Raw genomic sequence first — 27,294 nt, 5'->3', positions numbered from 1 at the left:
TTGCGGAGCACAGGCTCCGGACGCGCAGGCTCAGCGGCCATGGCTCACGGGCCCAGCCGCTCCGCGGCATGTGGGATCCTCCCGGACCGGGGCACAAACCCGTGTCCCCTGCATCGGCAGGCAGACTCTCAACCACTGCGCCACCAGGGAAGCCCTCTCCTAAGATGTTCTTTATCTCACATGATGTGGTATTTTAGAAGAATACAGACCAGTTCTTTCACGAGTGTCCCTGAGGTTAGGACTGTCTGAGGCTCCTCTCCCGGGATCCGTCCTGGCATGTGTGACTGGTCTGGGGGCATTCCTTCAGGAAGCTGTCTGGAAGGGACAGGAGGACTGCGTGGTGATCTCTCCATTTCCTTCCGATTTGGTTCTTTCACAGAAAAATTTCCCATTTCTTCTTTAATTGAAATAGGATTCAAATCTCTTATATAAGAACAGGATTTATTATTCTACTGGTTTCTGTTTTGCTTTTATTGCAAAGCCTTGAGAAAAATGGTAATGAAATATTTTCTAGAATGTGAGATGACCTTGAATGGAGACATTTGGCTTTTATCAAGAGAAATTCCTTTCCGTATGATTCCTGTTTTGAATTACATTGACGAAAATCTCAAGATGCTGTTGAATAAGTACTATGAAGGTGTAAGGTATAGCGCTATTGAATTTAGTTTTTTTTTAATAACAATAAAGCAGCTGCAGCTCTTCATATATAAATTGAATTTGCTTCACTAAAGGTTAGCCCTTCCCATAACTTGGTGCTTCTTTGTCTTTGTCCTAATAAATTTTCTTTAGCTAAAAATAGAATAGGTGAACGTATCAAGACTTTGATTCTCATTGGGTTTTTATGGGTTATATTAAATTTAATGTGAAATGGTCAGGATACTTACTATCTGTAGTTATAATTCTTAAAAGTTTAATAATTGAAAGGTATATTGGAAGCTAGAAAATTGACAGAATATTGCAAAGTATGAGAGATTCAAAACTTGTTTTTAGACAACATTGAGACAGGTGATGCTATAAATTAATTTCTTAAAATGTTTTAAGAGTTGTGGTGTATGAGTCTGATTTTAAAACAAATTTTAAGGAAGAGAATGTATGATTTAGAATAAATATTAATAATGTTTTCTTTTTAGTACTAACATATTTAGTGAGCACCTCCCCGTGCACTGCTGCTATGTTGGTCTTTGGGGATATAGACAAGGACAAGACTAACATGGCCCTGGGCCTCATGGAGCACAGAACTAGTGGGGAGGACAGATACCGCAGCGCTGTTAATGCAAAAAGGGAAGCTGGTGTCTGCAGGAGCCAGGGAACCTCCTTCTGGGAGGGCAGGAAGACTACCCTTAGGAAATCATATTCCAGATGAGGCCTGGCTAAGTGAAGAGGAAGAGGGAGAGGGTTCTAAACAGAAGGAACATGTGTGAAGATCTGGAGTTAAGAGGTTGAGATTAAGATTAAGAAATTAAGGAAAATTTAGCATTGGTAGAAGTAGGTGTTTGGAGGGGATTAAGTTGGTAACTTCAGTTTAGATAAACACCCTACTGTTGCCTCCATTTTATACTTAATTTTACCTAATCTCATCTAAACTAATCTGTTCTCTTCATTTTCTCTAATCCCCTTTTGTTGTTTTAAAGTATAACTGTAACATTAAAATAAATACATTTGGGAATGGGGGGAAAGTCATTGGTAACCCCACTTGTTTGCTTTTTTGCATATGGTCCTCTGGTATTGTCCAGATAGTATATATTTTGATGTAATTGGGTTCTTGGTGTATATGCAATTTTATATTTGGATTTCTAACATTGAATTGTGTTTAGATAGTTATCATATTTCCATAATTGTTTTTATACTTAGAATTCATAATTATATTCCTTAAAGGTAATGATGCATAGTAACTTATTTAACTACGTCCCTATTATTTTTTTTATTTATGATGGTTCATTTTTTAAAAAATGTTTGTAAAATGAATATCATTGATGACTTTGCCCTGTTTCTTAAAAAAAACAACTATAATTCTTTAGGCTAGATTTATAGTATTGAAATGTTTTTGTAGATTTGTAGTATTGAAATGTTCTTCCTGTCTTTCTTAAAAGACTACATCAATTTACAGTGACTCTGGTAATTGGTGTACAAGGATACCAGTTTCACCATGACTAGCTCAGTAGGCTCAAAATGACATTATACTGTTGCTTTCAGTTGCATATTTGATTTTTAGACAGGATAACTTTCCAGAAAATTTGTGGTAAATATCCATAATGTAAAATTTGCCATCTTAACCACTTTTAAGTGTACAGTTCAGTAGCATTAAGTATATTCACATTGTTGTGCAGCCAATCTCCGGAACTCTTTTTACCTTGCAAAACTGAAACTCCGTATTCATTAAACAACTTCATATTCCCCTCCCCACATCCTTTGGCAACCACCATTCTACTTTCTGTCTCTGTGAATATGACTACTCTGGATACCTCATGTAAGGGGGAGCATACAGTATTTGTCTTTTTGTGACTGGCTTATTTCATTTAGCATAATGTCCTCAAAGTTTAGACATGTTGTAGCATATATCAGAATTTCCTTACCTTTTAAGGCTGAATGATATTCTACTATATGGATTACATTTTGTGTATTCATCTGTTGATGGACACTTGGTTTGCGTCCACCTTTTGGCTATTGTGAATAATGCTGCTATGAACCTAGGTGTACAAATATCTCTTTGAGATTCTGCTTTCTGTTCTTTTGAGTATATACTCAGAAATGGAACTGCTGGATCATATGGCAATTCTATGTTTAATTTTTTGAGGAACTGCCATACTGCTTTTCACAGTGGCCACACCATTTTGCATTGTACTAGAGTTCCAATTTCTCCACATCCTTGTCAACACTTGTTATTTTCTATTTTTGGATAGCAGCCATCCTAATGGGTGTTCAGGAGGTATAGCATTGTTAGGATATCTTTTTCATGTGCTCACTATTTACATTTTCTGTTGCATCATATCCTTCTAAAATAGTCTTTTCTTCCAAAATGCTTATTGAAAAATCACAGATTTTTAACCTTGGATGATGCTTTTTTGTCTCTCCAAAAATTTATTATGAAACAATATAGTTTTTTTTTTTTTTTTTTGCAGTACACGGGCCTCTCACTGTTGTGGCCTCTCCCGTTGCGGAGCACAGGCTCCGGACGCGCAGGCTCAGCGGCCATGGCTCACGGGCCCAGCTGCTCCGCGGCATGTGGGATCTTCCCAGACCGGGGCACGAACCCGTGTCCCCTGCATTGGCAGGCGGACTCTCAACCACTGCGCCACTAGGGAAGCCCAACAATATAGTTTTTATATGTTTATTGGAACATAGGTAATTTTGTGATGGTCGGAGGAGAGAGAATGCGCAGTATACAGAAAAGGCAGAGATGGAAAAAGGTTTCAGAAAGGGAGGAAGAGCAGAGAATGATAGGTACCATGGATCAGTTTTGCTCAATGTATTGTTCTGTCAAGGACTCTCTTAATGGTCTTCCTTCCCTGTTGTGGTTAATGTGTTATGGTGATTACAGATTTTATATTGAGGAAACGCTGGAAAGACCTTTCTGAATGTTGAAGAGACTGCTGTGTTTATGTACACAAGCACTTTTATGAACTCTATAGAATCCCTATGTCTTTATGTTTGTATGTTATGTGTGTGTGTATATATATCTCCCCACATAGGACTATTTGATCTTAAATGTGATGTTATAATGAATTATGATTTATTCCAAATTGAGTTATGATTTATTTTGAGATAAACATATACTTAAATGATTTTTAATATGTGTGTTTTTTTTAATAGAGCATTAAATTTATTTCAGTTGTATCCTGATGTTCTTTTTTTTTCTTTTTTTTTAAACATCTTTATTAGAGTATAATTACTTTATAATGGTGTGTTGGTTTCTCCTTTATAACAAAGTGCATCAGTTATACATATGCATATGTTCCCATATCTCTTCCCTCTTGCGTCTCCCTCCCTCCCACCCTCCCTATCCCACCCCTCCAGGCAGTCACAAAGCAACAGCTGATCTCCCTGTGCTATGCAGCTGCTTCCCACTAGCTATCTACCTTATGTTTGGTAGTGTATATATGTCCATGCCTCTCTCTCGCTTTGTCACAGCTTACCCTTCCCCCTCCCCATATCCTCAAGTCCATTCTCTAGTAGGTCTGTGTCTTTATTCCCGTCTTGCCCCTAGGTTCTTCATGACCACATATTTTTAATATGTGTTTTTTAATGGTAATGAATTTTTTAAAACTAATTATGTTATTTCATAGCTTTGTTAAAATCTGGAGTAGGTCAGATTGCCTGGATACTGTGTTTTCTTTGAATTCTTGATTTTGAAAATAAAGTCATATTTAAATTTCCTTATTATGACTAGAAAGTCTCTTTTCCTTCCATATCTGTGCATTCATCTGCATGTAGCTTGGGAAAGTCAAAAGAGAGGTCATTTCTGCACAAAGGAAAGCTTACTTTAAAAATTAAAAATGTGGTAATTCAGAAATTGGAATATGTTCAGTTATAATGTACTATGTATGGCCTTTAATTCACACCGTTTTTCCACCTAACGGCACATGCTCCAGTCATCCAGTACTTACTTGCAGTAGTCATCTCAGTTGTAATTCAGTAATGAATTGTGTAATTATGTGTTTAATGCCAGTTTCTCTTGGAAGAATGAAAGGAGGTTGATCACACACCTGTAATAACCAGCACTGGCATTGTATCTACTAGGTACCTGCTAGGTATTGTACATACATATTAGATGCGTAATATATTTTGTATGGATGAACAGGATTTTATTGCCTTTAACATGCACTTCGGTGTACAATCAGTACATTAAGAATTTGTGAAGATGTATTGGGATAACATGTTTGTATTTCCCTTGCTTGTAAAGCATATTTTGTACACATTTATGACAGTTTCCACTGAGCTACACAGTTGAGCAGTTTCTTGGTTGCTTTTTATAAGTAAAATGAATTGCCCTTTGGTAAAATATTTTTAAAAACTGGTTTTAGGGCTTCCCTGGTGACGCAGTGGTTGAGAGTCCGCCTGCCGATGCAGGGGACACAGGTTCGTGCCCCGGTCCGGGAAGATCCCACATGCCGCGGAGAGGCTAGGCCTGTGAGCCATGACCGCTGAGCCTGCGCGTCCAGAGCCTGTGCTCCGCAACGGGAGAGGCCGCAGCAGTGAGAGGCCCGCGTACCGCAAAAAACAAAACAAAACAAAACAAAACTGGTTTTGAAAGAATTGCTAACTTAATTACATTAATACAGATACTTTGTTCATAAACAGTTACTGTATCTAATATACTTGGAGATTATGTAAAAGAAGGATAATATCAACATCCATAAACATATTCTGTGGCTCTTTCCACATCCTACAATTTCAGGACATTTACCTTCATATCTTCTTTGTTTTGTTTTACTTTTTTTCTATGAAAATCTGTGAAGATAGTTGATGAGCTTTTGATAATGTTAATTTTTAAATACCCAGTGTGAATTATTAGGAACACTATTTGGACAGAAAACAGTATAGATTTTTAGGTATAGAAAAAATGTAAAACTTTTATTTTTTATAAACAGTATATGTTGTATTTTCTATTGACGAGTTTGTAGAGATTGATTTTCAGAATTCTAGAACAAAGTGACTATATTTCAGCCTTACAGTTAAAGTAGAATGACAGAGAAGTGAAGTGTATTAACTGGTATATTAAACCAAGAGGAAACCAGTTGGAAGTGGTTTATAGCTTAATATTCAATAGTGTTTTTCTATCTGCAGGCCGACTGACATCTTGAATATTTACAGATTATTTTTGTCACAAGAAGTGTGGCCTCTCACATTTTTTCTTCTCACTTATCTCCATGTTCTGAAAAAAGAATGACAGTAGTTTAATTCTGAAATATATTTCCAGGAAAACCAAAGAAGTTTTCTGAAAATTGGGTAGAAAAAATCTAAATCATTGGCAAGAATGAAAAGATGCTGGGTTGTTATTCATTTGATCCAAAAATTTTGTGGACAGAGCACAGTGCAAATATCCTGGTCTGTGTTTATTTTATGAAAGAGATGATGAAATATTCAGAAGTGTGAAAACATATCAATTCTAAAAGAGTATGCGTACTGTTATCTCATTTTTGTAAAATCAGCAAGCAAAAAGTACATGAAAAGTCTGAAAGGTTGTTGGGAGTGCTTATCTCTGTATAATGGGCCTAAGAGAGATTTTTATTTTCTTTTGGCTTATTTTTGGATATTTTTTTCTACAGTGAACATGCATTCTTTTTGTAAAGAGAAAAACTATTAAAGATGTAAATTGAAAAAAAGAAGCAAGCAGAAGCCTTGTTAAATTAATTTGCAGTTCTTTAAGATTCTAAGGAGTTGCTTTGAAGTATCTATAACACTATTTTTATGGATAGTAATATAATTCTGCTTTAGAATATATGGATTCTCTTGTACTTGTTTTCACTTAGGGCCAAGAAAGATGCTCCAGTGAACTTGTTCATGGTTTTATTAAATGAATGAGGGAAAGAATACAAATGAGATCAAATTCAATCTTGTTCTTTCTCTCTTCCTGTTTCTTTTCTTTTCTTTTTTTTTTTTCGGTGAGTGAGGAATGGTGGGAAAAGATTTCTTTCCTCTGCTGAGCTGTTTTATCTTTATATCATTTGTCATACAGTTCCTGTTCTTGATCCCTTTTCATCTGAAACAAGTTGATTTTTGCCTTGTATTCTCCTCTGGAGAAAGGAAAATGGCACAAATTGAAATATCCAAATAGGAGTAGAGAGTGCTGTATTTCTCTCTTTGTCATGTCTTTCTTGTTCTCTCACGGGTTTTCTCCCTTGTGTCTGCTCTGGGAATGCTGGATTTGGAAGTGATGGGAAGGAAAAGTAAATCAGCGGTTTTGGGGCTTAGCCAAAAGTTAGTGGTTTTGGGGGTGGCTATGTATAACAGAAATACAAATGTAGGAAACAAGATTGAGGTAAGAATTTTTCTGTTAAAAAAAGAAGTAGCTCACAACTGTTTGCAGACAGCCCATTGCAAGGGCAACTATAATAATATTCCTTGTCCTCCAGGCCACATGGATCTCTCATGTATGTAGGCAATTAGGATTTTTGTTTTAAGCACGCTCTCTCTTGTTAAACTCTGTACTCTTTGGATTTATCTTTGTATTAAAGTCTGAAGAGTGGGATGTGGATTAAATATGTGTTAAATATAGATTTCCTTCGTAATTTTTTATAAAGACTATTATTTTCAGAACAGTTTTAGGTTTACAGAAAAATTGAGCGGAAAGTACCAAGAGTTCCCTCATAGCCCTGTTATTAACATCTTACACCAGTGTGGTACATTTACTGCAATTGATGAGCCAATATTGAAGCATTATTGTTAACTAAAGTCCATAGTTTACATTAGGGTTTACTCATTGAGTCATATGTTATATGAGTTTTGCCAAATGTATAATGACATGTATCTGTCATTACGATACCATACAGAGTAGTTTTCACTGCCCTAAAAAATCCACATATTCATTCTTCTCTCCTTCTTCCCAAATTCCTGACAACTACTGATCATTTTATTGTCTCCATAGTTTTGCCTTTTCCAGAATGTCATGTGGTTGGAATCATATACTATGCAGCTTATTTCAGATTGACTTCTTTCACTTAGCAATATGCATTTAAGATTCCTCCATGTATTTTTGTGTTTGATAGCTCATTTCCTTTTATTGCTGAATAGTATTCCATTGCCTGGATGTAGCACAGTTTGTTTATCCAGAATTCACCTACTGAAGAACGTCTTGGTTGCTTCCAAGTTTTGGCAATTATAAAGGTTTTTGTGTGGACATAAGTTTTCAGCTCATTTGGGTAAATACCAGGGAGCACAATTGGTAGATCATATTAGTATATTATATTAGTATATTTAGTTTTGTAAGAAACCAGCAAATTGTGTTCCAAAGTGGCTGCACCATTTTGCATTCCCGTCAGCAGTAGATGAGAGTTCCTGTTGCTGCACATCCTTGCCAGCATTTGATGTTGTCAGTGTATTGGATTTTAGCCATTCAGAGAGATGTGCAGTGGTATCTGATTGTCTTAGTTTGAAATTCCCTAATGACATAGGATATTGAGCCTCTGTTCGTATACTTGTTTTCTATATATATCTTTTTTGGTGATGTGATATAGACTTTTAAAAGAACCAAAATGCAATTCCCTTTAAAAAAAAAAGTACTGATAGTATAATGTGTTCTCTTAGAAAAGTATAGCAAAAGGAGACAGTAAATATTTATAATGCCACCATTCAGAGGAAAAATCATTGGTAACATTTTGATAGTTTCCTTCATACACCCATCTCTCCCTTTCCCCTCATGTATGTATAAATAAATGGCAATAGGGCATTCATTAACATTTTGTACTTTTCTTGTTTACTTATCCACATATAGTTAGCTTTTCCTGTGTCATTCTTCTAGAATAGTGGTTCTTAACCTTGGCTGAATGTTAGGATCATTTGGGGGAGCTTTTAAAATTTATGGTGTTCAGGCTGCACCGTAGGACAGGGAAGTCAAAATCTCTGTGGATGGACCCAGGCATCATACTTTAAAATATTTCCCAGGTAATTTCAGTGTGTATTGAAGATTGAGAACCACTGGTCTAGAATGTAATAGAATTACTTTTAAGAAAAAATATAATTCCCCAAACATCACATAAAATATGATGCCCTTTTTATAAAGTTCAGAACAACCAAACAGCAACACAAGGATTGTGTGTGTGTGTGTTTAATAAAATATAGATAGACATAAAGGAAATCAATGGAATGATAACTACTGGATTCAGGATGATTCTTACTTTGGGGTGAAAGCAGGGAGCTGAGTTGGTGTTTGGGGGCACCATAGGTTAAATGTAGATTATTGTTAACATCCTAGTTTTTGTCTGGGTGGTTGCTTTGTGGCATTTATTAAATTATTGAAAATGATTAAATAATTAAGTGGATAAGTAAAACTGGGCCATGCATGGACCAATGATAAGCGCTAAGGACTATGATTAAACCAATTCTTTGTGCCAGAGGCCTAATGAGGAAAAATATTAAGTAGATGAAAACTGTTACATCCCTCTTGTAAGTGTATACAGTAGGGTTTAAATATCTCAGTGGTTTGATACCCAGTGTCATCCATCTATAAAAACGAACAGGCTATTCCTTAGTAGCTAGAGATTTTACATACTTTCCTTTTTTTCTGAAAGTATACATTAATTCCACTTTCCTCCCAGAGTTTCATCCTAATGCAGTTGGTCAAAAACAACAAACGTGATAAAATTTGATATTCACTATAAACAAATACTTTATTAGAAACTCATGTATCTTAATCAGTTGCATGGGCTGATGTTACTTCTTGTGCCTTGATCAAAGGAGCTGCTGAATTTTCTGTGTCCCCCACCTGCCATGTTTTTACCCTTTGGAGCTCTGCACCATAGTAAGATGGGTGAGGGTTGGCCTTTTTCTCGTAAAATGGGAGAAGGGAGATTGTGTAAAGGGGTAGGAGTGGAGGACCACTGCTTCAGGCATCTCCTCCAGCAGATCAGTTTTAGTGGCAAAGTTAATTCTTTTAAGCCTAACCATGCCAGAGTAAGCCCAAACTTGCCTTACAGGAGGGTTCAGAATGATCTCTGGGGTGAAGGAAGCAAGTATGAAAATGCACGTGCAAGTTAGGTAAATGTGTACATACATACATAGAGTTAACTGAAACACAGCCTATATACAAATGTGTAATTCTTATATTACTTATCTCCTCATCATTTTAAATTACTGTTTTGTATGATTTAAACATATATAAATATGAACACATACATATCTTTTTTAAACAATAAAATAATGCATATATTGGGATATGTAGTCAGAATTTAACTTACTTTGAAATAGTTTCAGACTTAGGAAAATGTTGCAAGAGTAACATAAACAGTTCTCATCTTCTCTTACCTGGATTTCCCAAATGTTAACATTTTACCACATTTGCTTTCTCATTCTAATAAATATTATTTTTGCCCCATCAGAGAGTAAATTAATGTATTGATATTTACCCTTAAGTACTTCAGGGTGTATTTCCTAACATCCAGGATATTCTGTTACATAACTGCCATGGAACGGTCATAGTCAGGAAATGAATACTGATGATCTATAGATTGTATTCAAATTTTGCCAGTTGTCTCAAAATGTCATATTTTTTCCTTTATCCCTTTCTGGTCCAGTATCTAATCTGGAATTGTGTGTTCCATTTAGTTATCCCGACTCTTTACTCTCCTCTAGTCTGTAACTGTTCCTCAGTCTGTCTTTGTATTTCGTGATCTTGACATTTTAGAGTACAGCTCAGTTCCATATATTAGAATATATGCTCATATTTTTACTGATGTAATGTGTGATAAAAACATGAGAAGCGAATGAGAGAAACAAGAAGAAACTATTGGTAGGTTAGCAGAAGTTAAGGGCTAAAAGTGGTGAACCAGTGTGTTCAAACTGATCATTATATGATTTTCATTTTCAAAACCAATACTGATATCAGTGAGACTAGGGAGTTATGATACTTGAAATTTATGGAAACACGAATACAGATATTCCTCTCTTCACTGATCAGATATGGAAGATAGAGTTGACTGAGAGGATGGTGTCCTGTATATCCCCTTCCTTGCATGGAAAGAGAAAAATTATGAGAGAAAGCAAAGCTACCAGAAAGTACTTTTCACAAACATCATTTCTTTCCCAGAAAAGTGGAAGTAATTTCTCAGGAGCTGGACATGCAAAGGACTGGAAAATAAAGCCAGTAGATACTTAATACCTGTTTCATGTTCAGAACTGCCCTAGGAAATGGGGCAAGGGCTAGAAAGAATTAGGGGAACTTGATTTGAAGGGTTTGACTTAAATGTTGATTTGTCTATTTCAGGTCTTCAAAGGGATTCATTGAAAAACAGTTTTGATTTGAGGTTTAAAACTTGGTCTTTGACCCACCTGAACTCTTGATTTGGTTTGCAAGTACAAACTCTTTAAAGATAATAGGTAGTTAGGATAATTGCCGTGTTTTGTCTTCATTTGCAAATATTTTCTCACCATCATGGATTTGTAGCACTTATGTCTTCAATTAACACCCGTATGGAGAATACATTATGGGCAGATACATATGCGCATGTTACAGCACCTCTTCTTTGAAGAGCTGACAACTTTACCCTGAATTTCAAAACTGTACATTTTTACAGAAGAGACTTGGTGTCATAGAAGGCAGAAGCCTTTGGGTTTTGGATCCTGTGTTTTGCTTCCAACCATAGTTGATTCACCATGTACCTCAGTTGTCCAACTGAAAAATGGGAAAATAACAAGCAAGCCTTTAACTGTGTGGAGGCAAAGGAACTGCCTTTGATTTGCTCTGGGATCTATTATTTTATGATACATTAAGAATATCAGTAAATGGGAAGGAAAGAAAACTAGGAAAGTCAGCAGTACAGTAAGAGGAACAGTTTGCTGGTGAAGAAATCACTTTAGTAAATGTAACATTTGACAATGTGAACCTGAAGCTCATTTTTCTCTTTTAATTAACTCTGTAGGTTTACTTTGAAAAGGGCTGCTATGTGCTAACTAGAACACATGACAAAAGTATTAAATATTAATTGAGCATGGTTGCAGCTTGGCTGTTAAAAATCATATGGTTATACTTGATTTGAAAGTCTCTGGCCCACGCCTCTGATGGTGAGAGCAATGCATTTACAGCCCTTCTGGGGATTTCCAGTGTGCGGCAGGACCGAGACCTCTCTTCAGGGGCTAGAACCTCAGGGGCATGTGCGAGGAGGAGGGCAGGGAATCCTTAGGATATTTTTTGAGGGACCATTTCTTCTGTGCAGATCTGGGAGCTTGGAGTTAGCAAGATTAAGTTGTATTTTTATCCACATTTTATTTTCTGTATTTCAAATATGAGATTTTTGAGAAATTGGAAAAAAGTATCAGGGCTTTGACAGTGCAGGGTATTTTGGTTGACTGCTTCCGAGTGTGTTTTTAAAAACTTGCACACAGCATCTGCAACCCACTATATGAGAATTTATAGCGTAGCACTTTATTTTTCCTGTCGTGACTTTTGTCAGAAAATGTTTTCGCTGTGCTTAGTGCTTTAACAGACGATTACTCATGTTTTGTTTTGCTTTGTTTATAACTTGTTAATGCTCTGCAAAGTCATACATTTTGGACTTTGAGGACGGTGGTTTTCACATGTGCAAAAATCACTTTGAATCCATCATTTCAAGAAGATGCAGGCCATCCTTTTGTTGTTTCTTATTAACTGCTTCAGAGCCTTCAGGGAGAGCTAAGCAGAGCATGTACTTCTCTGGAGTTGAACCGTGCTTGTGCCTGAGCTTCCTGAAAGCAGAGATGCAGTGAGCTCGCGGTGATGAAACCTGTTGGATTCCTGGAGGAAGCAGCTGGAGCCTTTGGCTTGTTAACTAGCAATGATTCACGTCTTGCAGATTGTAAAGGAGCTGGTGACACCATCCAGGCAAAAAGCAGCCAGAGTGAAGGAAGGTAGGAACAGCATCAGGATGAACAATCAGAGCACTTTAAGGCACTTAGAGATTTTTACGAATATCGACCTAAAGAGCAGCTATAGCTGGTTTGAGTTATAGAGTTTAGAGTTATCCTGTGTGCTTTTGCTCTTCTGATATATTACGGTATCAGAGGAGGATCAGGTAATGACATAATTGTGAACATGCCTCATTATTACTGTTTTTAAACCACAAATTAGAAGCATTTCATTTTATTACAAGGTACGAAGAGTGAGGAGAGGTTATGACATATCTGCTGCGGCAGTACTTTTCATGCTGTAAGGATCCTCTCGCATTATTTATTTTGGAGGTAGAAGAATAATCTGTATAATCCTCTTCTCTTTTAACTTTAAAATATAAATTTTCATGGCAGAAATCAGAAGAGAACAAGCTAGAATTCTGCCTATAGCAGAGCAAAAGAATTAGATGGTTCTTATTTATGTGAATAAGTGATAAATAATAGTAATAAATATGAATTTAGTCAAAGAAGGTAGATTTTATTGCCTTTTTCAGTGAATAATTGCTTTTTTCTGTCCATGATATATGCTTAATCAGCACTGTTTATATTTAAAATAGTCCTATATTTATAGCCTGTGACAGTTTGGGATATGCTGGAATACATTTTCAAAATCTTTTTAATTGCATGCCTGACTTACAGATCTTAAAACGAACTAATGCAGATACATCTTTGAAGAAATACTTGTATATTTTCTTTTTAAGCATTTGAAATAGTAAATCTCCAAAATAACAGGAATTAATTTAAGAAATGTAGGCCATCAGCTAAGTTTATAATACTGGCAATTTCACTAATTTAATCTAGGGTTTAAAATCAGTCAGTTGATAAATTTATATACCAGCTTTTTCATATGAAAGATATAGCTTTCTGTCTTTATATGATTAGCGTAATATGATAGCGTAATATGATTACCTCAGATGATATAAAATATAGAGTACTTTGGATTTTTTTAAAAACTTGATATGATCTGTGTTTAAGGTGAAGCTTATGAGATTCCTCAAGTCCTATGTAAAATGATTTAGGGTAATGGTATTAAATAATATTGTAACATGTATACGGAACATTACAGCTGAAAGAAACCTTAGAAATCTTCTTGTCTGTTCTGATTTTATGGAAGAACATGGTATTTAAATGGACAAAAATGCATCTCACAAAGCAAAGAAACTTGTCATTTACCTTTGAAAATGTGTTAGTCTTATTTAGGATATTTTACAATTATTTACCTCCTGTTTTCTCCTTCACTTTCTTCTGAAGCAAAAGATTGTTTCTATCTCTGAATAGCAGGATTCTAACAATTAGGCATTTTTAAAAAAGCTTTTCACTTTTACTATTTCAAGAGAATATAAATCAGTTAATTTAATCCCAATCTGTTTGAAAATGTCAGATTCATACAGTTTGACCTTTACAGACAGTCAGAATTTTTTTTTTATTGGAATGTTTCTTCTAGTTTGTATGTTTTCAGTCATAATCATAGTTACTTGGAATATACCTGGGGAAAGAATAATAATATTCTTCTTGCCTTTCATAATGCTTACACACACACACACAAGTAAATAATGTAATCATATTGACAGGAAATGCCTTATGAATATAGGAAAAATAGTACTAAAAGATACTAACTAACGTAGTAGAATGGTTTTTGCTCTTAGGTTTTTTCCCCTATATTTCAGACAGAATTTTCCATGACCAGGGAAAACAGAGGCAGCTTATACATAGACATTTTTCTTAGAAGCTTGTTTTTTTCAAACCCATTCTCATGGTGTTTTTAATCATTTAGCAAAAACATATTTACTGTTAGTTTTGTCTTCTTGCAAAATAATGTTATATTTTACCAATTTTTAACATCGATAAACTGCTTGAGAAAGGTAAAGTCCTACAGACAAGTATAAAACAATGGCCCATAGGAAGAGAGTTTTTAACTCAATTATTTAAAATATAGTATGAATTTGGATGGCTGCAGAGAGAGCAACATTTCAAAGTATTGTATTCACATTAGTATTAGTAAATAGTATGGAAAAATTGATTTGTGAGGGGAAGTATCAAAATTGAGGATGAAATAATTATGATAAATAGTTTGAGAAGTTTTCATCAGTTTTCCTTGGTATGAGATAGTAAACAAACTTAATATATTTTAAGTAAGATGCAAGGGTATGACTAAGAATTATTTTGGGGAAAGAGAGAAATTATGGAATACTCATGAATATTTTCTCCAAAATTTTCAAAATATTTGCCAAATCATTGCTTTGTCACTTAGTAGAAACATTAATCAAGTATCCCAACCTTCCAGAACTTAGTGAAATACAGTGCTAAGAGTTCATGCTAATGCTCTTTAAAGAACTTAGAATTTTGCAACAGTTAGCACTATAAGAAAGGGAGAGAACTAGTAACACTATTTGAAGGATAATTTTTGTGGATCCACACTCTATTCTGCTGATGTTGTGGTAACTGCTGGAAGTGATTGATGTTTGTGAGTAGTTGAAGTGGATAGGAAGAGATATTTTGTAGTACAGCCTTGGAAGACTAGGCAAAGGATAACTGGTCTTTGGAAAAGTTATGGGATGGAGGGTCAAATATGCATGTATACGTATTCATTCATTTGTTCATTCATCATTCTCATTTGTTCACCTTTATCAGGTGTCCACTATTTGGAAGACACTTTGCTAATCACTGGGGATACAAAATAAAATATGATCTCTGCCCATACCTGGGATATAGTAGATCCCAGCTATTTACTGAGTGAAGGAATGAATGGAAGAATATACATTTGTTAATACAGTCTAGTCTAAGAGGTGTTTGTATAGTCAGGGCAGTATAGTGAGTTGTTTGTTTTGCCGTGAGGTCATCATGTGCAGAGTTAAAGCAACTTAGTCTTGTGGACTAGGGAAAGGAATGGGATAAGTGATTCTGTGCTAAATGGAAAAATAAACTGTAACAGTTTTCGTCTTGAATGACCTGGTTAGCCTGCATCTCCAGGGCCAAGTTTGACTAGATTGGGAAGGAACCACCTCACTGAGTAGACACAGAGGTAAAACCCTACCGTCTATTCAGATGTACATAAGGCACAAATGTAATCATCGTAACTTTGTATTAGTACGAAGCCTGGTTTTCTCCTTTAAAGGCCTCGTGTTTATTTGGACAAAAATGTTTTGAAAATATGACATGTTCTTCTATCTGGCTAAATAGAAGTATGCTAAATATAAATTAATCGTTTCTTAATGATTCAGGTTCTTTATTGAAACAATTTTTTTGTAGGTTACAAAACCTGATGACCATGTTTATCAAAATTATTTTAAAAATAAGAGTAGATTAAGAATGAAGCCCTGAAAGTCTGTCCTGTTAGTAAAACATATGAGCTTTGGCATCTGTCCTAACCTTTTCATTCCCACTTTCATGCCTTAGCACCTCTCCTCTAGATTATTAAAATAGCCTCATTTATTTTATTTGATAAACATGCATTGAACACTTACTGCATCTTAGATGAAAGGGTACAGAGATGTATCCTCAAGGAACTCATATGGGGGTGGTAAGAGACAAAAGTCAATGATTACAATAGTATGAGAGGTGTTGTAGTAGACGAGGTGTCGTGGGAACCCAAAGGGGGAACTGGCCCTGATTTGGTAATTAGGAGGGTGAAGGGATTAAACTCTTTGGTGAACTGACAGATGCCCTCATTTGAGCTAAGTATCAAAGGATGCATAAAAGCTAGGGGGAAAAGAAGAGAGTGTATAAGCATCTCAAGCAAAATAAATAGTGGAGGAGAGCTCAGGTGCCAAACATGTGAAGAAGTTTGGAAATATTCTTAAGGTGATAGTGGGAGAAGATGAGAAGACTGGTCAGTGGTATGTGGTCCTTTAACTCTCTATTCCATCCTTCCATTGCTGTCTGAGATCATTTTGTGAAATAATTTGCCATAAAACCTGGAATTGGGACTTCACCTATATTTCTAGCTGTGATGATCACTAACTAGATCTCCCCATGCACCCTCTATGCCAGCGACACCAGAATGCTTGCTGTTTCCCAGATGTGCTGCTCCATCAGGACGGCAAGTCCTTCCCTTCCTTCTCCAGTGACTATAGTCCTTACAGATCAGCCTCCAAGGCTCAAAAGCCACCCCCACCAAAAAGCATTCCCTGATCTTTTTCTCCTCTTGCCCTTTTAGGTCAGAATTAATCATTCCTTTCTTTTTATTCTCTTAGTATTTTGCTTTTGCCTCTATTACTACACGTTTAAAATTCTACTGTACCTTATGATTATATTTATTAAATTAACCAGTAAATGTTAATTGAAATAATGTTTTGGCTTACTGAACATTTTTGTTTCCATTCTGTTTTTTAGCTGTGTTTTAGATAGTTGAGATTGTCATAAACTGATTGTTAGATAAGTGAAATATTATAGCTAATAACCTAACAATGGACAGAGAAATGTGTGATTCCCCTTTAAGATATTTTGTAATGGTTTGATAGAAAATGGTGTTCAGCTTATGTTTAAACTATACCCATATTTTGCTTCATGTTGACTGTTTAAGCTTGAGAAACTGAAGTCGTAGCATCTAGTGTACTTTATTTAGTTGTTTGACTTACTGCTAGACTTCTTGGTTTATTACTCACGGTCAAAGCAATCCTCAGTAGTATGGTATCCAATGTGGTTAAAAAAAAAGTGTCTTTTAAAGGCACCTCAGACACCATTACAGTGTACTTTGTTCGGTGCTGGGGTTGGGCAGTCTTAATGAGGAGCAGCCTATATCCCAAGTTAAAACAGACATGTGGCCATTACAATAATATGGTGGGCAGGACATTGATGATTTGGGAGCCAGAAAACCTGTGATCTGGTCATACCACCGTGCAACTTTGGGCAGGTCAGTGAGTGTCTTTGTGTCACAGGGTTTTCCATCTATTATATGATGAGTTGTTCCCTAAGACCTCATATAGCCCTGACATTCATATTCTACTGGTTTTCTTAAAGCCATTTTTGTTTTTCCGTGGTAGCCTCTTAGATTAAAATATCAAATTCATAATGCCTGCCTGCCTACATCTACTCTTTCTGAACAAACACATACACAGAGTAAATTGGGTTGTGTAATTGGCTGAATTGTGAAGAGCTTTTAGAGATTTCCCACAATTTACTGCTCTGTGAGTAGCTGCAGCACGGGGAGCCTGATTGAGAACATGGATACCCAGTCGGGCTGATTGGGTCTCAGCCCTGGATTTGCTACTCACTTACTTATTAGCTGTGTGACCTTTGGCAAGTTACTTAACCTCCCTGTGCAACAGATTCTTTATCTGAAAAGTAGGGATAATAATAGTATGTACTTCACAGGAGTGTTGTGAGGATTGAGATAAGGCATAGGAAGGACCCTGCACAGTGGCTGGCACCTAGTAAGGGCTAAATGTAAGCTGCTGTTAATATTTTTGTTGGTTTTGTTATCTTTATTATTGTTATTATTGTTGATGCTGCAGTCCTGATCACTTAGATGGCTGATAGCTTGTTTGTAGGTGTTTATGTCTGAGACAGTGTACAGGGTTCTGTGGACAATGGTCAGATTCAATATACTGATGTTTATTAATATTTATTGTAGTGTTGGTTCATTTGTACTTGGAAAACTTTAAGCAGTGAATTTATTCTTTACATTTAGCTCTGTAATATTGGACGTCAAAGTTGTACGTGTCTTGTGGGCAAAGTTAATTGAGAAAAGTTTTATCAGAACTTTGTTTTAGGGAAATATACTTGTATGTACAGATCTTAATAACCTTGTTTTAAATATTATTTTAAAGAAAAATGGGTCCATTTTATTTAGCTCATAGACCCCGTGTATCTTTGTCTTAACTTTGGCGAAGAATTTAAAAAGTAAAGAGTGAATTTTGCAATCACTTGTTGCTTGAAACTAAATTATTGGAAAGGTTTTCTTTGAATTGTTTAAACTTTAAAAATTGAATGCAGTGGACTCCCTGACTAGCATTCCTCTCTTGCTTGTCAGTAATGCAGTGCTCTGCTGTAATGAAGCGCAGAGTCTGAACTCCGTCCAGTGTGCTACACTAGCCACTAATATGTGGTTCTTTAAACTTAAATAATTAAAATTAAGTAAAATAAGACATTCGGTACCTCAGTCACGCTAGCCGCATCCTGAGTGCTCGACAGCCACATCACAGAAAGTCCTGTTAGACAGCGCTGGAGAGATTGTAGAGCCAGGCTGCTGGGTTCATTTCCTCAATAGCCATGCGACCTTGGGCAAGTTAGTTCATTTTCCTGTGCCTCAGTTTCCTCATATGTAGACTTGTTAATGTGGATTAAGTGAGTCAACATTTGTAAAGTGCTGAGAACAGCACCAGGCACGTAGTATGTGTTTGTCAAATAAACAAATGTTCATCGTGTTCAGATTTATTACGCTTCATAGCTTATTAATGTGTAGTGATTATCTTTTTGTCTTTTATGTATGTTTTATTGCCCTTTTGAGAAAAAATTTATATATACCAACCTGCTTGGATAAGTTTTTGTATTTGAGTTTTTATATTTAGCCGCAATTTACAGTAATGTCTCTGTCATGCACTCTGGCTTAAAAATTCATTGGGAGTGCTGCTCACTGCTTTCAGGGTGAAGCACGGTTTCCTTTGTCAGGCATTTTGGGAATTCCAGCCTGCCCTTCCCAACTCATTTTCACTGCCATCCAATTCTAGCCCTTTGTTCCATTTTTCAGTTAATCACTGCCTTTGTTGTTAAAAATATTTAATGGTGGTGGTTTCATCTCTTCAAATGGTATATAAGCCCTCCCAGAACGTGTAGCAGTATTATCCGTGCATTTAGTAAATGCTCAGGATATGTTCAGGTTGAGTAAAAGAATCTTGTTTTTGAAATGCAATCAGTATTTCTTTTAATATCAAAACTTAGTTATTCAAGTCATCTCTGAAGTGAAGGGACTTCAAAACCCATTCCACCATCTGTGATGTCAGCATCAGAAAGGTGCTCCATCTCTTAAGACTCTGCTACTGGGCTGTACTTGTCTCAGTGGGGAGGGGTCTGGACAGTGGTTCTCACCATGGTAGTCACTACCCTGCAGCATGGTGGTGCCGTGTAAAGCACCATTTGGTGACGAATTTGGTGATTTTCTGGATGACGTTTTCTAAAAGGATGCTGATTTTACCTTGGTTTACTCATTTCTTTGGGTTATCTCCCATATTCTTTGGTCTGCTGTTCGTTGCTTCTTTCTGTGTTTTTCCTGATTATACGCAAATGCTTATCACATGAATGTAACAATGGGAAAAAAAGTCACTCAAAAGGAAAAAAAGTACCATGTATTATAAAAAGCAAAACTTAGTTTTTATGTTTCTATAATAATGACATTTAGGTACAATTAGGTATTTTTTCACTTTAAACAGGTTATTTTCTCCATATGAGGAAAAAAGTGTAAAAACTCTAAACCTCTTACCATAGAGTGGTGTGTGCTTGTGGTCTAAGGTCATACAGAATTCCCATTTGTTACTACAAGTTGCTTAATATATAACATCAGCGGCAAATCCATAATTATCTATGGATAGCTGCATTTTGGACTGCATGTACGGTATTGCATATATTGCATTTATGTTGTGCAAGTTGCCTTGTATTATGTTGATGGAGAAAAGAGTGGATATTGTAAAGCCAGTAATGTGAATAAAATTCATACATAAATGGTCTTGCATTATAACTGGAGATAACTCAGACATCTTTGAGACTTTGATTTATTATCCTGTGTTGTGGTCTTGGGTTTTTTGGAGGGGGCCTGGGGGATAGTTGGGAACTGTAGGACAGAGGCCCCAGGTTCTACTTGGGAATGATTTAGAGTCTCCCTCTGCATATATCACTACTTGTTACCCTATAACATGGTACTTCTGGTTACTTTTCAAAGTGCTGTGGCTTCATTACACTGTGAGCTTCTTGAGGACAAGGACCACAGTTCATTTATCATTTTGGAGAAAAGTGAGTTCTGAAGAATGCAGTGGTTTGTGAGCTTGTCTGGTATTTGTTTCTCTGTAGCTTACCATCAAAGTGATGAATACACCTATGGGTAATAGGTAATTGGTATACTTAATCAGTTACCTAATTATTGAGAGGACTCAATTCTCGCTTTATATTATTTTATTACTGAAACAGACTGCCCAGTAGATTTTTTAAAAAATAAACTTATGTATTTATTTATTTTTGGCTGCGTTGGGTCCTCATTGCTGCGCGCAGGCTTTCTTTAGTTGCAGTGAGCGGGGACCACTCTTCGTTGCAGTGCGCGGGCTTCTCACTGCGGTGGCTTCTCTTGTTGCAGAGCGCGGGCTTCAGCAGTTGTGGCACATGGGCTTAGTTGCTCCGTGGCTTGTGAGATCTTCCTGTACCAGGGCTTGAACCCATGTCCCCTGTGTTGGCAGGCGGATTCCCAACCACTGCGCCACCAGGGAAGCCCCCAGTAAATATTATAAACATTCTCTAGAGAACAATTAGGTTTACAGTGACTTATTATGCTTAGAATGCTACTTGGAATTAACTGTTTGTAACACTGTCTTGATATAATTTAGATGTAATTTAGAAGTGCTGCAATATCTTCATTCAGATAACTTGTTACCCTTTAAAAATTGGCTGCTTAAGTATTGTTTCTCTCCCATTTGGCAGACACCAGATGCAGTGATTAATAAAGGTCATTATGTTGCTTAGTTATGGAGAGCTTTTAATGACTATTACCTGAACATCTGCTGTTTTCATCACTGCAGTTACCCAGAAAACATCTGATACAATATAGAAGCTGTACTTTGAAAATGTGACTTAGGCTAATCTAATAAATTACTACTTTAGAACATTTAAATATTCCTTTACATTTTAAATAATTGTGAGAAAGCCCTTATCTTTCTGTAAAGTGAGCAATAAAAAGTATCAAGGACAGACTTTCGGAATGGTTGTACTGGATAGTCCTGGAGTCCCATGGGCTGAATTCTCAGCATCTAGGAGTTGTCTGTGTACAGAATTGGGTGGGAGAAGCAGTGACTTTCTCGTGCCTTCTGACTGTCATGTGAAACCTTGACTGAAAATGAGGGGCTTGGAGTGGAATTGAAAGGAAGGAAAAAGGTTACCCAGACTCTGCTGGGAGAACATTGAAAAGTGAGAAAGGGTTTATTGATTATGGGGTTTTCAAAAATAGGACCAAATACTTTTAAAGTTTTGAAACAATTACAGTGCTTGCTTCAGCAGCATGTATACTAAAATTGAAATAACTACAGATTCCCAGGAAGTTGCAAAACAGAGTACTGAGAGGTCCCGTGTACCTTTCACCCAGTTTCCTCCAATGGTAAAACGTTACAGAATGATAGTCGAATATCAAAACCAAAATACTGACATTGATGCAACCCACAGACTTTATTCCGATTTCACAAGTTTTATATGCACTTGTGTGTGTGTGTGTGTGTGTGTGTGTGGTGTATAGTTTGTGCAGTTTTACCACATATATAGGATCCTTGTAACCACCATCACCATTAAGATACAGAATTGTTCCGTCACTTACAAAGCTACCCCTTTATAGTCAGTCCTACTCCCTTCACCTTCCCTGCCCTTCTCTAACCCCTTGCAACCACTAATTTGTTTCTTGTCTCTATAATTTGGTCATTTTGAGAATATTATATAAATGTAATAATATATTATGTTACTTTTGGGGATTGGCTCCCCACCCCCTCCCAGTATCCATGTAAACTGTTTCATATCAATTATTTGTTTCTTTTTATTGCTGAGTAGTATCCCATAGTATGGATGTACCAGAGTTTGTTTAACCATTTATCCATTGAAGGATATTTGGATTTTTTCAAGATTTTGACCAACACAAGTAAAGCGGCTATGGGCATTCATATACAGTTTTTTTTTGTGTGGACATAAGTTTTCATTTCTCTGAGGTAAATATCCAGAATATGATTGGTGGATTGAATGATAACTAGATGTCTAGTTTTTCAGGGAACTACCAAAAGACCAATACTTTTATTTCTCCAAAACTTACTTACTAATGCCTAATAAAACTGAGACACTGAGAAATTAGTTCCCATATGGTTGTGTTCTATAAAATTCTGTGTCTACAGATCAAGAGACAACCAAATGGACATTTAGTAGATATAACAGACAAGTTATGGAAGAAGTACAAATGGCTATTAACATATGAAAGGATTTTGAATGTCACTGATAATCAGACAACTATTGTTAGAATTATGTTTAGATGCAAGTAATTTAAAAGCAGGCAGAATGGCTGGAACAGTCCAGGGTGGCTATATGGCAGGTACAGTGGGCAAGAAATGCCTTGAGCAACCCAGATCTTTTCATTTTTCTCCTCAGTCACACACAATCTTTGTCCTCATATTGGCAAGATAACTGCTGCTTCTCCATATTTGGGTGCAAGAGCCAGGCCAGAAGAAAAAGGAAAGGGGGAAATCCAGAATGAGTGTCACTTGCAGAAGGGAAGCAAAAACTTTTCCTTAAACCGTCAGCTAGAATTATGTCACGTGCTACCAGCAGCCGCAAAGGGGCCTGGGAAGCAAGTAGTTTTTTACTTGAAACATTCTTGCTGAAAAGATACGGGGTTCTCTTAGTAAGGAAGATGTGGAAATATTGCATAGGCAACTAGCAAAATTTGTTGGAGAGTGCAGATATGAAGTGTCATGTGTGCCTAAGACCCTGAAATTAAAAAATATGAATAATGCCCTGTGTTATGTAAAAGGTACTAACACATTGTTTGTAAGAGAACAAATTGGTATACTTTTTTTGATGGGCAATGTGATATTCTTTATCAAAATTAAAGGTTGTGTTTTATCTGGCCCATCAGTACAAATCTATGACTCTATTCTGTAGAAATGCTGTCCCTGCATATGTGCAGAAAGATCTTCGCTGTAGCGTTGTTTACATAATATCAAACCACTAGAAATTATCTGTCTGTCAGTGGGAGAAAGGCTCATACATCATGATATATCCATACAGTGGAGTACAGTACAGGCAGCCAGTAAAAATAATAAGCTTGATTTATGTAAACAGACCTGGAAAACAGCCATGAAATATAAAACTGCAGAACATTATGCATAATATGGTTCTACTGCCCGCCCTCCAATACATATGTATGTGTTTTTGTATGTGTTCTTGTGCATGTGTGTATGTGTGTGGTGTGATTATATCTGTTTTGGCCTATGCAGAAGAGAAAGACTTTATTGAAAAACACTGAAAACAGTTAACAGTGGGAAGTGGGTTTGGGAAGGGAGAATGTAGGAGGAGGTTTCACTTTTCTTTATATACATCTGTATTGCTTGAATAGTTTACAAGCCTGTAATAACTGTTCAATTAGGAAATGAAGTATTGTATAATGTGATTTTTTTTGGATGCTTGAAGCACATACTTTTATATTTTAACCATTCTGGATGAAACTGCATAACATCTTGTTTTGCCATTTTATGCATATAGTATACTAAATATTTTTTCTTAGTCACTCAAGGCCTAATGAGATAGTCAGGGCTGCTTAAATATACTCAAAATAGATTTAGATTAAATGAGTTTTAACGCTTCCTTATAAATGTTTAAACTTTGACTTCTTAGGCAGGCCGTACTTTTTGTGTATATCAATGTATCTGCCTCTAACAGTTCTTCCTATTTCTAATTTCTGCTGTAATCTTCTTTGACTTGGGAATGAAGCAACCAGCAACCTGGTTTAATTGTGTCTAAAAATAGTTCTGAATAAAAACAAGATAAATTAGTTCCGAATGAAGGTTTTGAGAGACTTTGTGGGTAAAGTACATGAACTTTAGCTTACTGCTATTTGAACATCTTTTTTTTTTTTTTACTGTTTAGAGCTCTTTTTTTCTTCTTTGTTTACCTTTGTTTTCAGCTGTGTTTTAGTTGTTTGAGATGGCTTGATACATGAAGTTTGCCAAACCTAGGGATGTTTAAAAAGCAGATAACCCGTCAGTGTCGCTCTTTTAGAGAAACTTATTACAGCAGTAAGGAAAGGAGATAGGGTGTTTTAGGACAGGGTTATATAGGAAAAAAGCCCCTGAGCATCTGCATTTTCTTTCTGTTCCTTAATGGTAAGATGATTCTTGTCTTTGTTGACAAGTTAATAATTAACCCCATGTAACATAGTGTGCAGTGCATACACATCAGGCTGGGGTTTGAATCCTGGCTCTGTCATGTACTTAGCTAAGTGACCTTCCTGATCCTCAGTTTTCTTACATTTAAAGGCTTATTTTGCTTAATATTAGTACATATTTTATATAAATGCCTAGTTGACACATTCATAGATTAAGTGGAGAAAATTTGTGTAATGTATCTGGCCCACAGTATTCAAATAGTGACTTATTATGGAGGATAATGTGAAATTTGAGATTTGTATAATGTATTATACTTTTTTATAACAAAACATTTTATTTTTTCCTTTTATTTTTATAGAATTATTATCCTTAATGAGGAAAACTTCAAGAACACACAAGGGGAAAATTTTTTTTAAAAATCCTCTATAATTTCCTTACTCAGGAAAGGTCTCTATTAATATTTTATAGGTCTGTCATTCAGTCTTTTTGCCATGTTCAAATACTACTTGCTTTATATCAATAGACTCAATATTAAATCCTTCAAACAACCTTACAGGCATGGTGGTGTCTCAGTCTTCCCTTACTGGAAATGAGGCTGAGAGAGGTTAAGATCGAATTGCTGGTCAGTGGTGGAGCCGGTGTTCATGATCGGGAGTGAGAAGGGGCTCCCCTCCCCACCCAGTTGGAAGCAGTCATCTCTCTTCATAATCAGTTTGCAATAATCTGTGATTATAAGATGTTTGATTAAGATTGCAAAGTAGATTTGGGCTTAATGCATGGTATTTCCGTGTATTATTGTAGTATAACGTTACTTAGGTGATATGCATGTTTGTAGCTCCGTAAACATTAAACTCTAATACTTGAGGTCAAAATGAGACTTTGTATTTCTCCAGCGTGAGCCTAACTCTCTAAGCTGTAGAAAATCTGACTGTGGTGCTTGGAATACACTATGTGTTCACTTTGGATGTTGGATTCCTGAGTGGTGTGGAAAATGATCTTAAAGTTGCTGTTTTATTGTACTCAGAAAAGGACTAAATCAGCCATATCCTTATTTTTATGATATTTTTGAAATTGTAATTTCCGATCATGTGTTTTTAAGATAAGAAGTTATTATTTGGGTCAGTAAATGGTGCCTTTAATTTAAACATCCTGGAGCTTCCCTGATGGTGCAATGGTTAAGAATCCGCCTGCTAATGCAGGGGACACGGGTTCGAGCCCTGGTCCGGGAAGATCCCACATGCTGCGGAGCAACTAAGCCCATGCGCCACAACTACTGAGCCTACACTCTGGAGCCCGCGAGCTACAACTACTGAGCCCACGCGCTGCAACTACTGAAGCCCGTGTGCCTAGAACCTGCGCTTCGCAACAAGAGAAGCCACCGCAATGAGAAGCCCGCGCACTGCAATCAAGAGTAGCCCCTGCTCGCCGCAAGTAGAGAAAGCCCATGTGCAGCAATGAAGACCCAACATGGCCCCCAAAAATTAATTAATTAAAAAAAATCCTAAAGCATTTACAGATTTATTTATAATCTTTAGAAACTCCCTGAAAAACTAGTTTGTATATTGTACTATATATACTGCCTATACAGTACCTGTAGGTACACACACACATAAATCTATTTCTGCGGGGGACTTTATCCTTTGTTACACTGTCATACTTGGACCTTTAGCTTAGGGGATTTGGCAGCCTGTTATTTCAGATATTTTGAAAATTGTACTGTCATGATTATAAGTATGTAATGAAGCTTGACTTCATGTTTTTTTGTTTTGCTTTTTCATGATTTTTTCCGAAGTAGGTTAAAAAAAATAATGTTAGTAGTTGACCTGAATATATCATCTAGACAGTTACAAAACATGTACCAATATTAAGCAAAATATTGTTTGAATTTAGACATTGTTAAAAAAGAATTTGAATTTAGACATTGTTTGAATTTAGACATTGTTAAAAAAGAATTCCAGAAGAAATTCACTGTATTTGCTCTGTATTTGTAGCTGAGGGGCGTAGATCTTTTTGAGTTCTTTAGGTGTTTATATATAACTTCAGTATGCTGTAACTTTCAACTTGTTTAGGATTAAGTGGCTATAGTTTATATAAAGTTAATGAGGTGAATTAGATGTGATAATCTTAGAGGTGTGGAGTTGTTAAAGAGCTGGATGTGTTTGGAGAAGAAATACAGTGTGCCTTGATTATGGAGTCCGTGGATGGGCAGTGGTTTAAGGAGATGTGTTTGGAATTCCACAATCACAGATGAGGACCAGACTGTCAAGGGTTGTTTTAGATACATTGGGATTTATCCTGTAGGTATCCAGTGTAGACATCCGGAAAGCATCAGGATAGGAGTTTAGCATCTAGGTGGTACCGGGGAGAGCGACATAGACAGAGGATTCATCATTTTGGGAAAGGATGTGATCACTCATGGGAGAACTTGATGACAGAGGGAGCGAAGACAAGGAGAGAGACCCAAGGGAACCCTGTTGGTAAAGGAGACCCTGAGATGGTGGTGTTCCTCTGTACAGGGGCTCTAGTGCTTATCCCTGTAGAAGAGGAATTTAGGCAGGGGCGGGGGGGTGGGTGAGGGGGTGGCAGGGGAAGAGGGGAAGAAGAGTCCAGGGCTTCAGAGTGTTTTTGGTGGCTGATCTGACCTCTTCCCAATAGGCTCTAGCCA

At 36.5% G+C, this 27,294-nt stretch overlaps 1 protein-coding gene across 2 annotated transcripts in view; it reads left to right on the top strand.

The window, feature by feature from the left end:
* Positions 1 to 27,294, top strand: part of USP6NL (USP6 N-terminal like) — a 143,795-nt gene that overhangs the window by 24,836 nt on the left and 91,665 nt on the right. Inside the window, exon 1 of one of the 2 annotated variants that reach the window (XM_060006036.1) lies at positions 12,187 to 12,537. The exons of the other annotated variant lie outside the window; for it this stretch is intronic. Coding sequence (XP_059862019.1) covers positions 12,465 to 12,537 — 73 coding nt within the window. The 5' untranslated portion in view covers positions 12,187 to 12,464. Of the gene's footprint in view, positions 1 to 12,186; positions 12,538 to 27,294 lie in introns of those variants that run through there. 2 annotated transcript variants of the gene reach the window in all.

Source organism: Delphinus delphis, chromosome 2, assembly GCF_949987515.2.
Source record: "Delphinus delphis chromosome 2, mDelDel1.2, whole genome shotgun sequence".
In the NCBI taxonomy this organism is placed as follows: Eukaryota; Metazoa; Chordata; class Mammalia; order Artiodactyla; family Delphinidae; genus Delphinus; species Delphinus delphis.
This window is presented reverse-complemented; position numbering and strand designations above follow the sequence as displayed.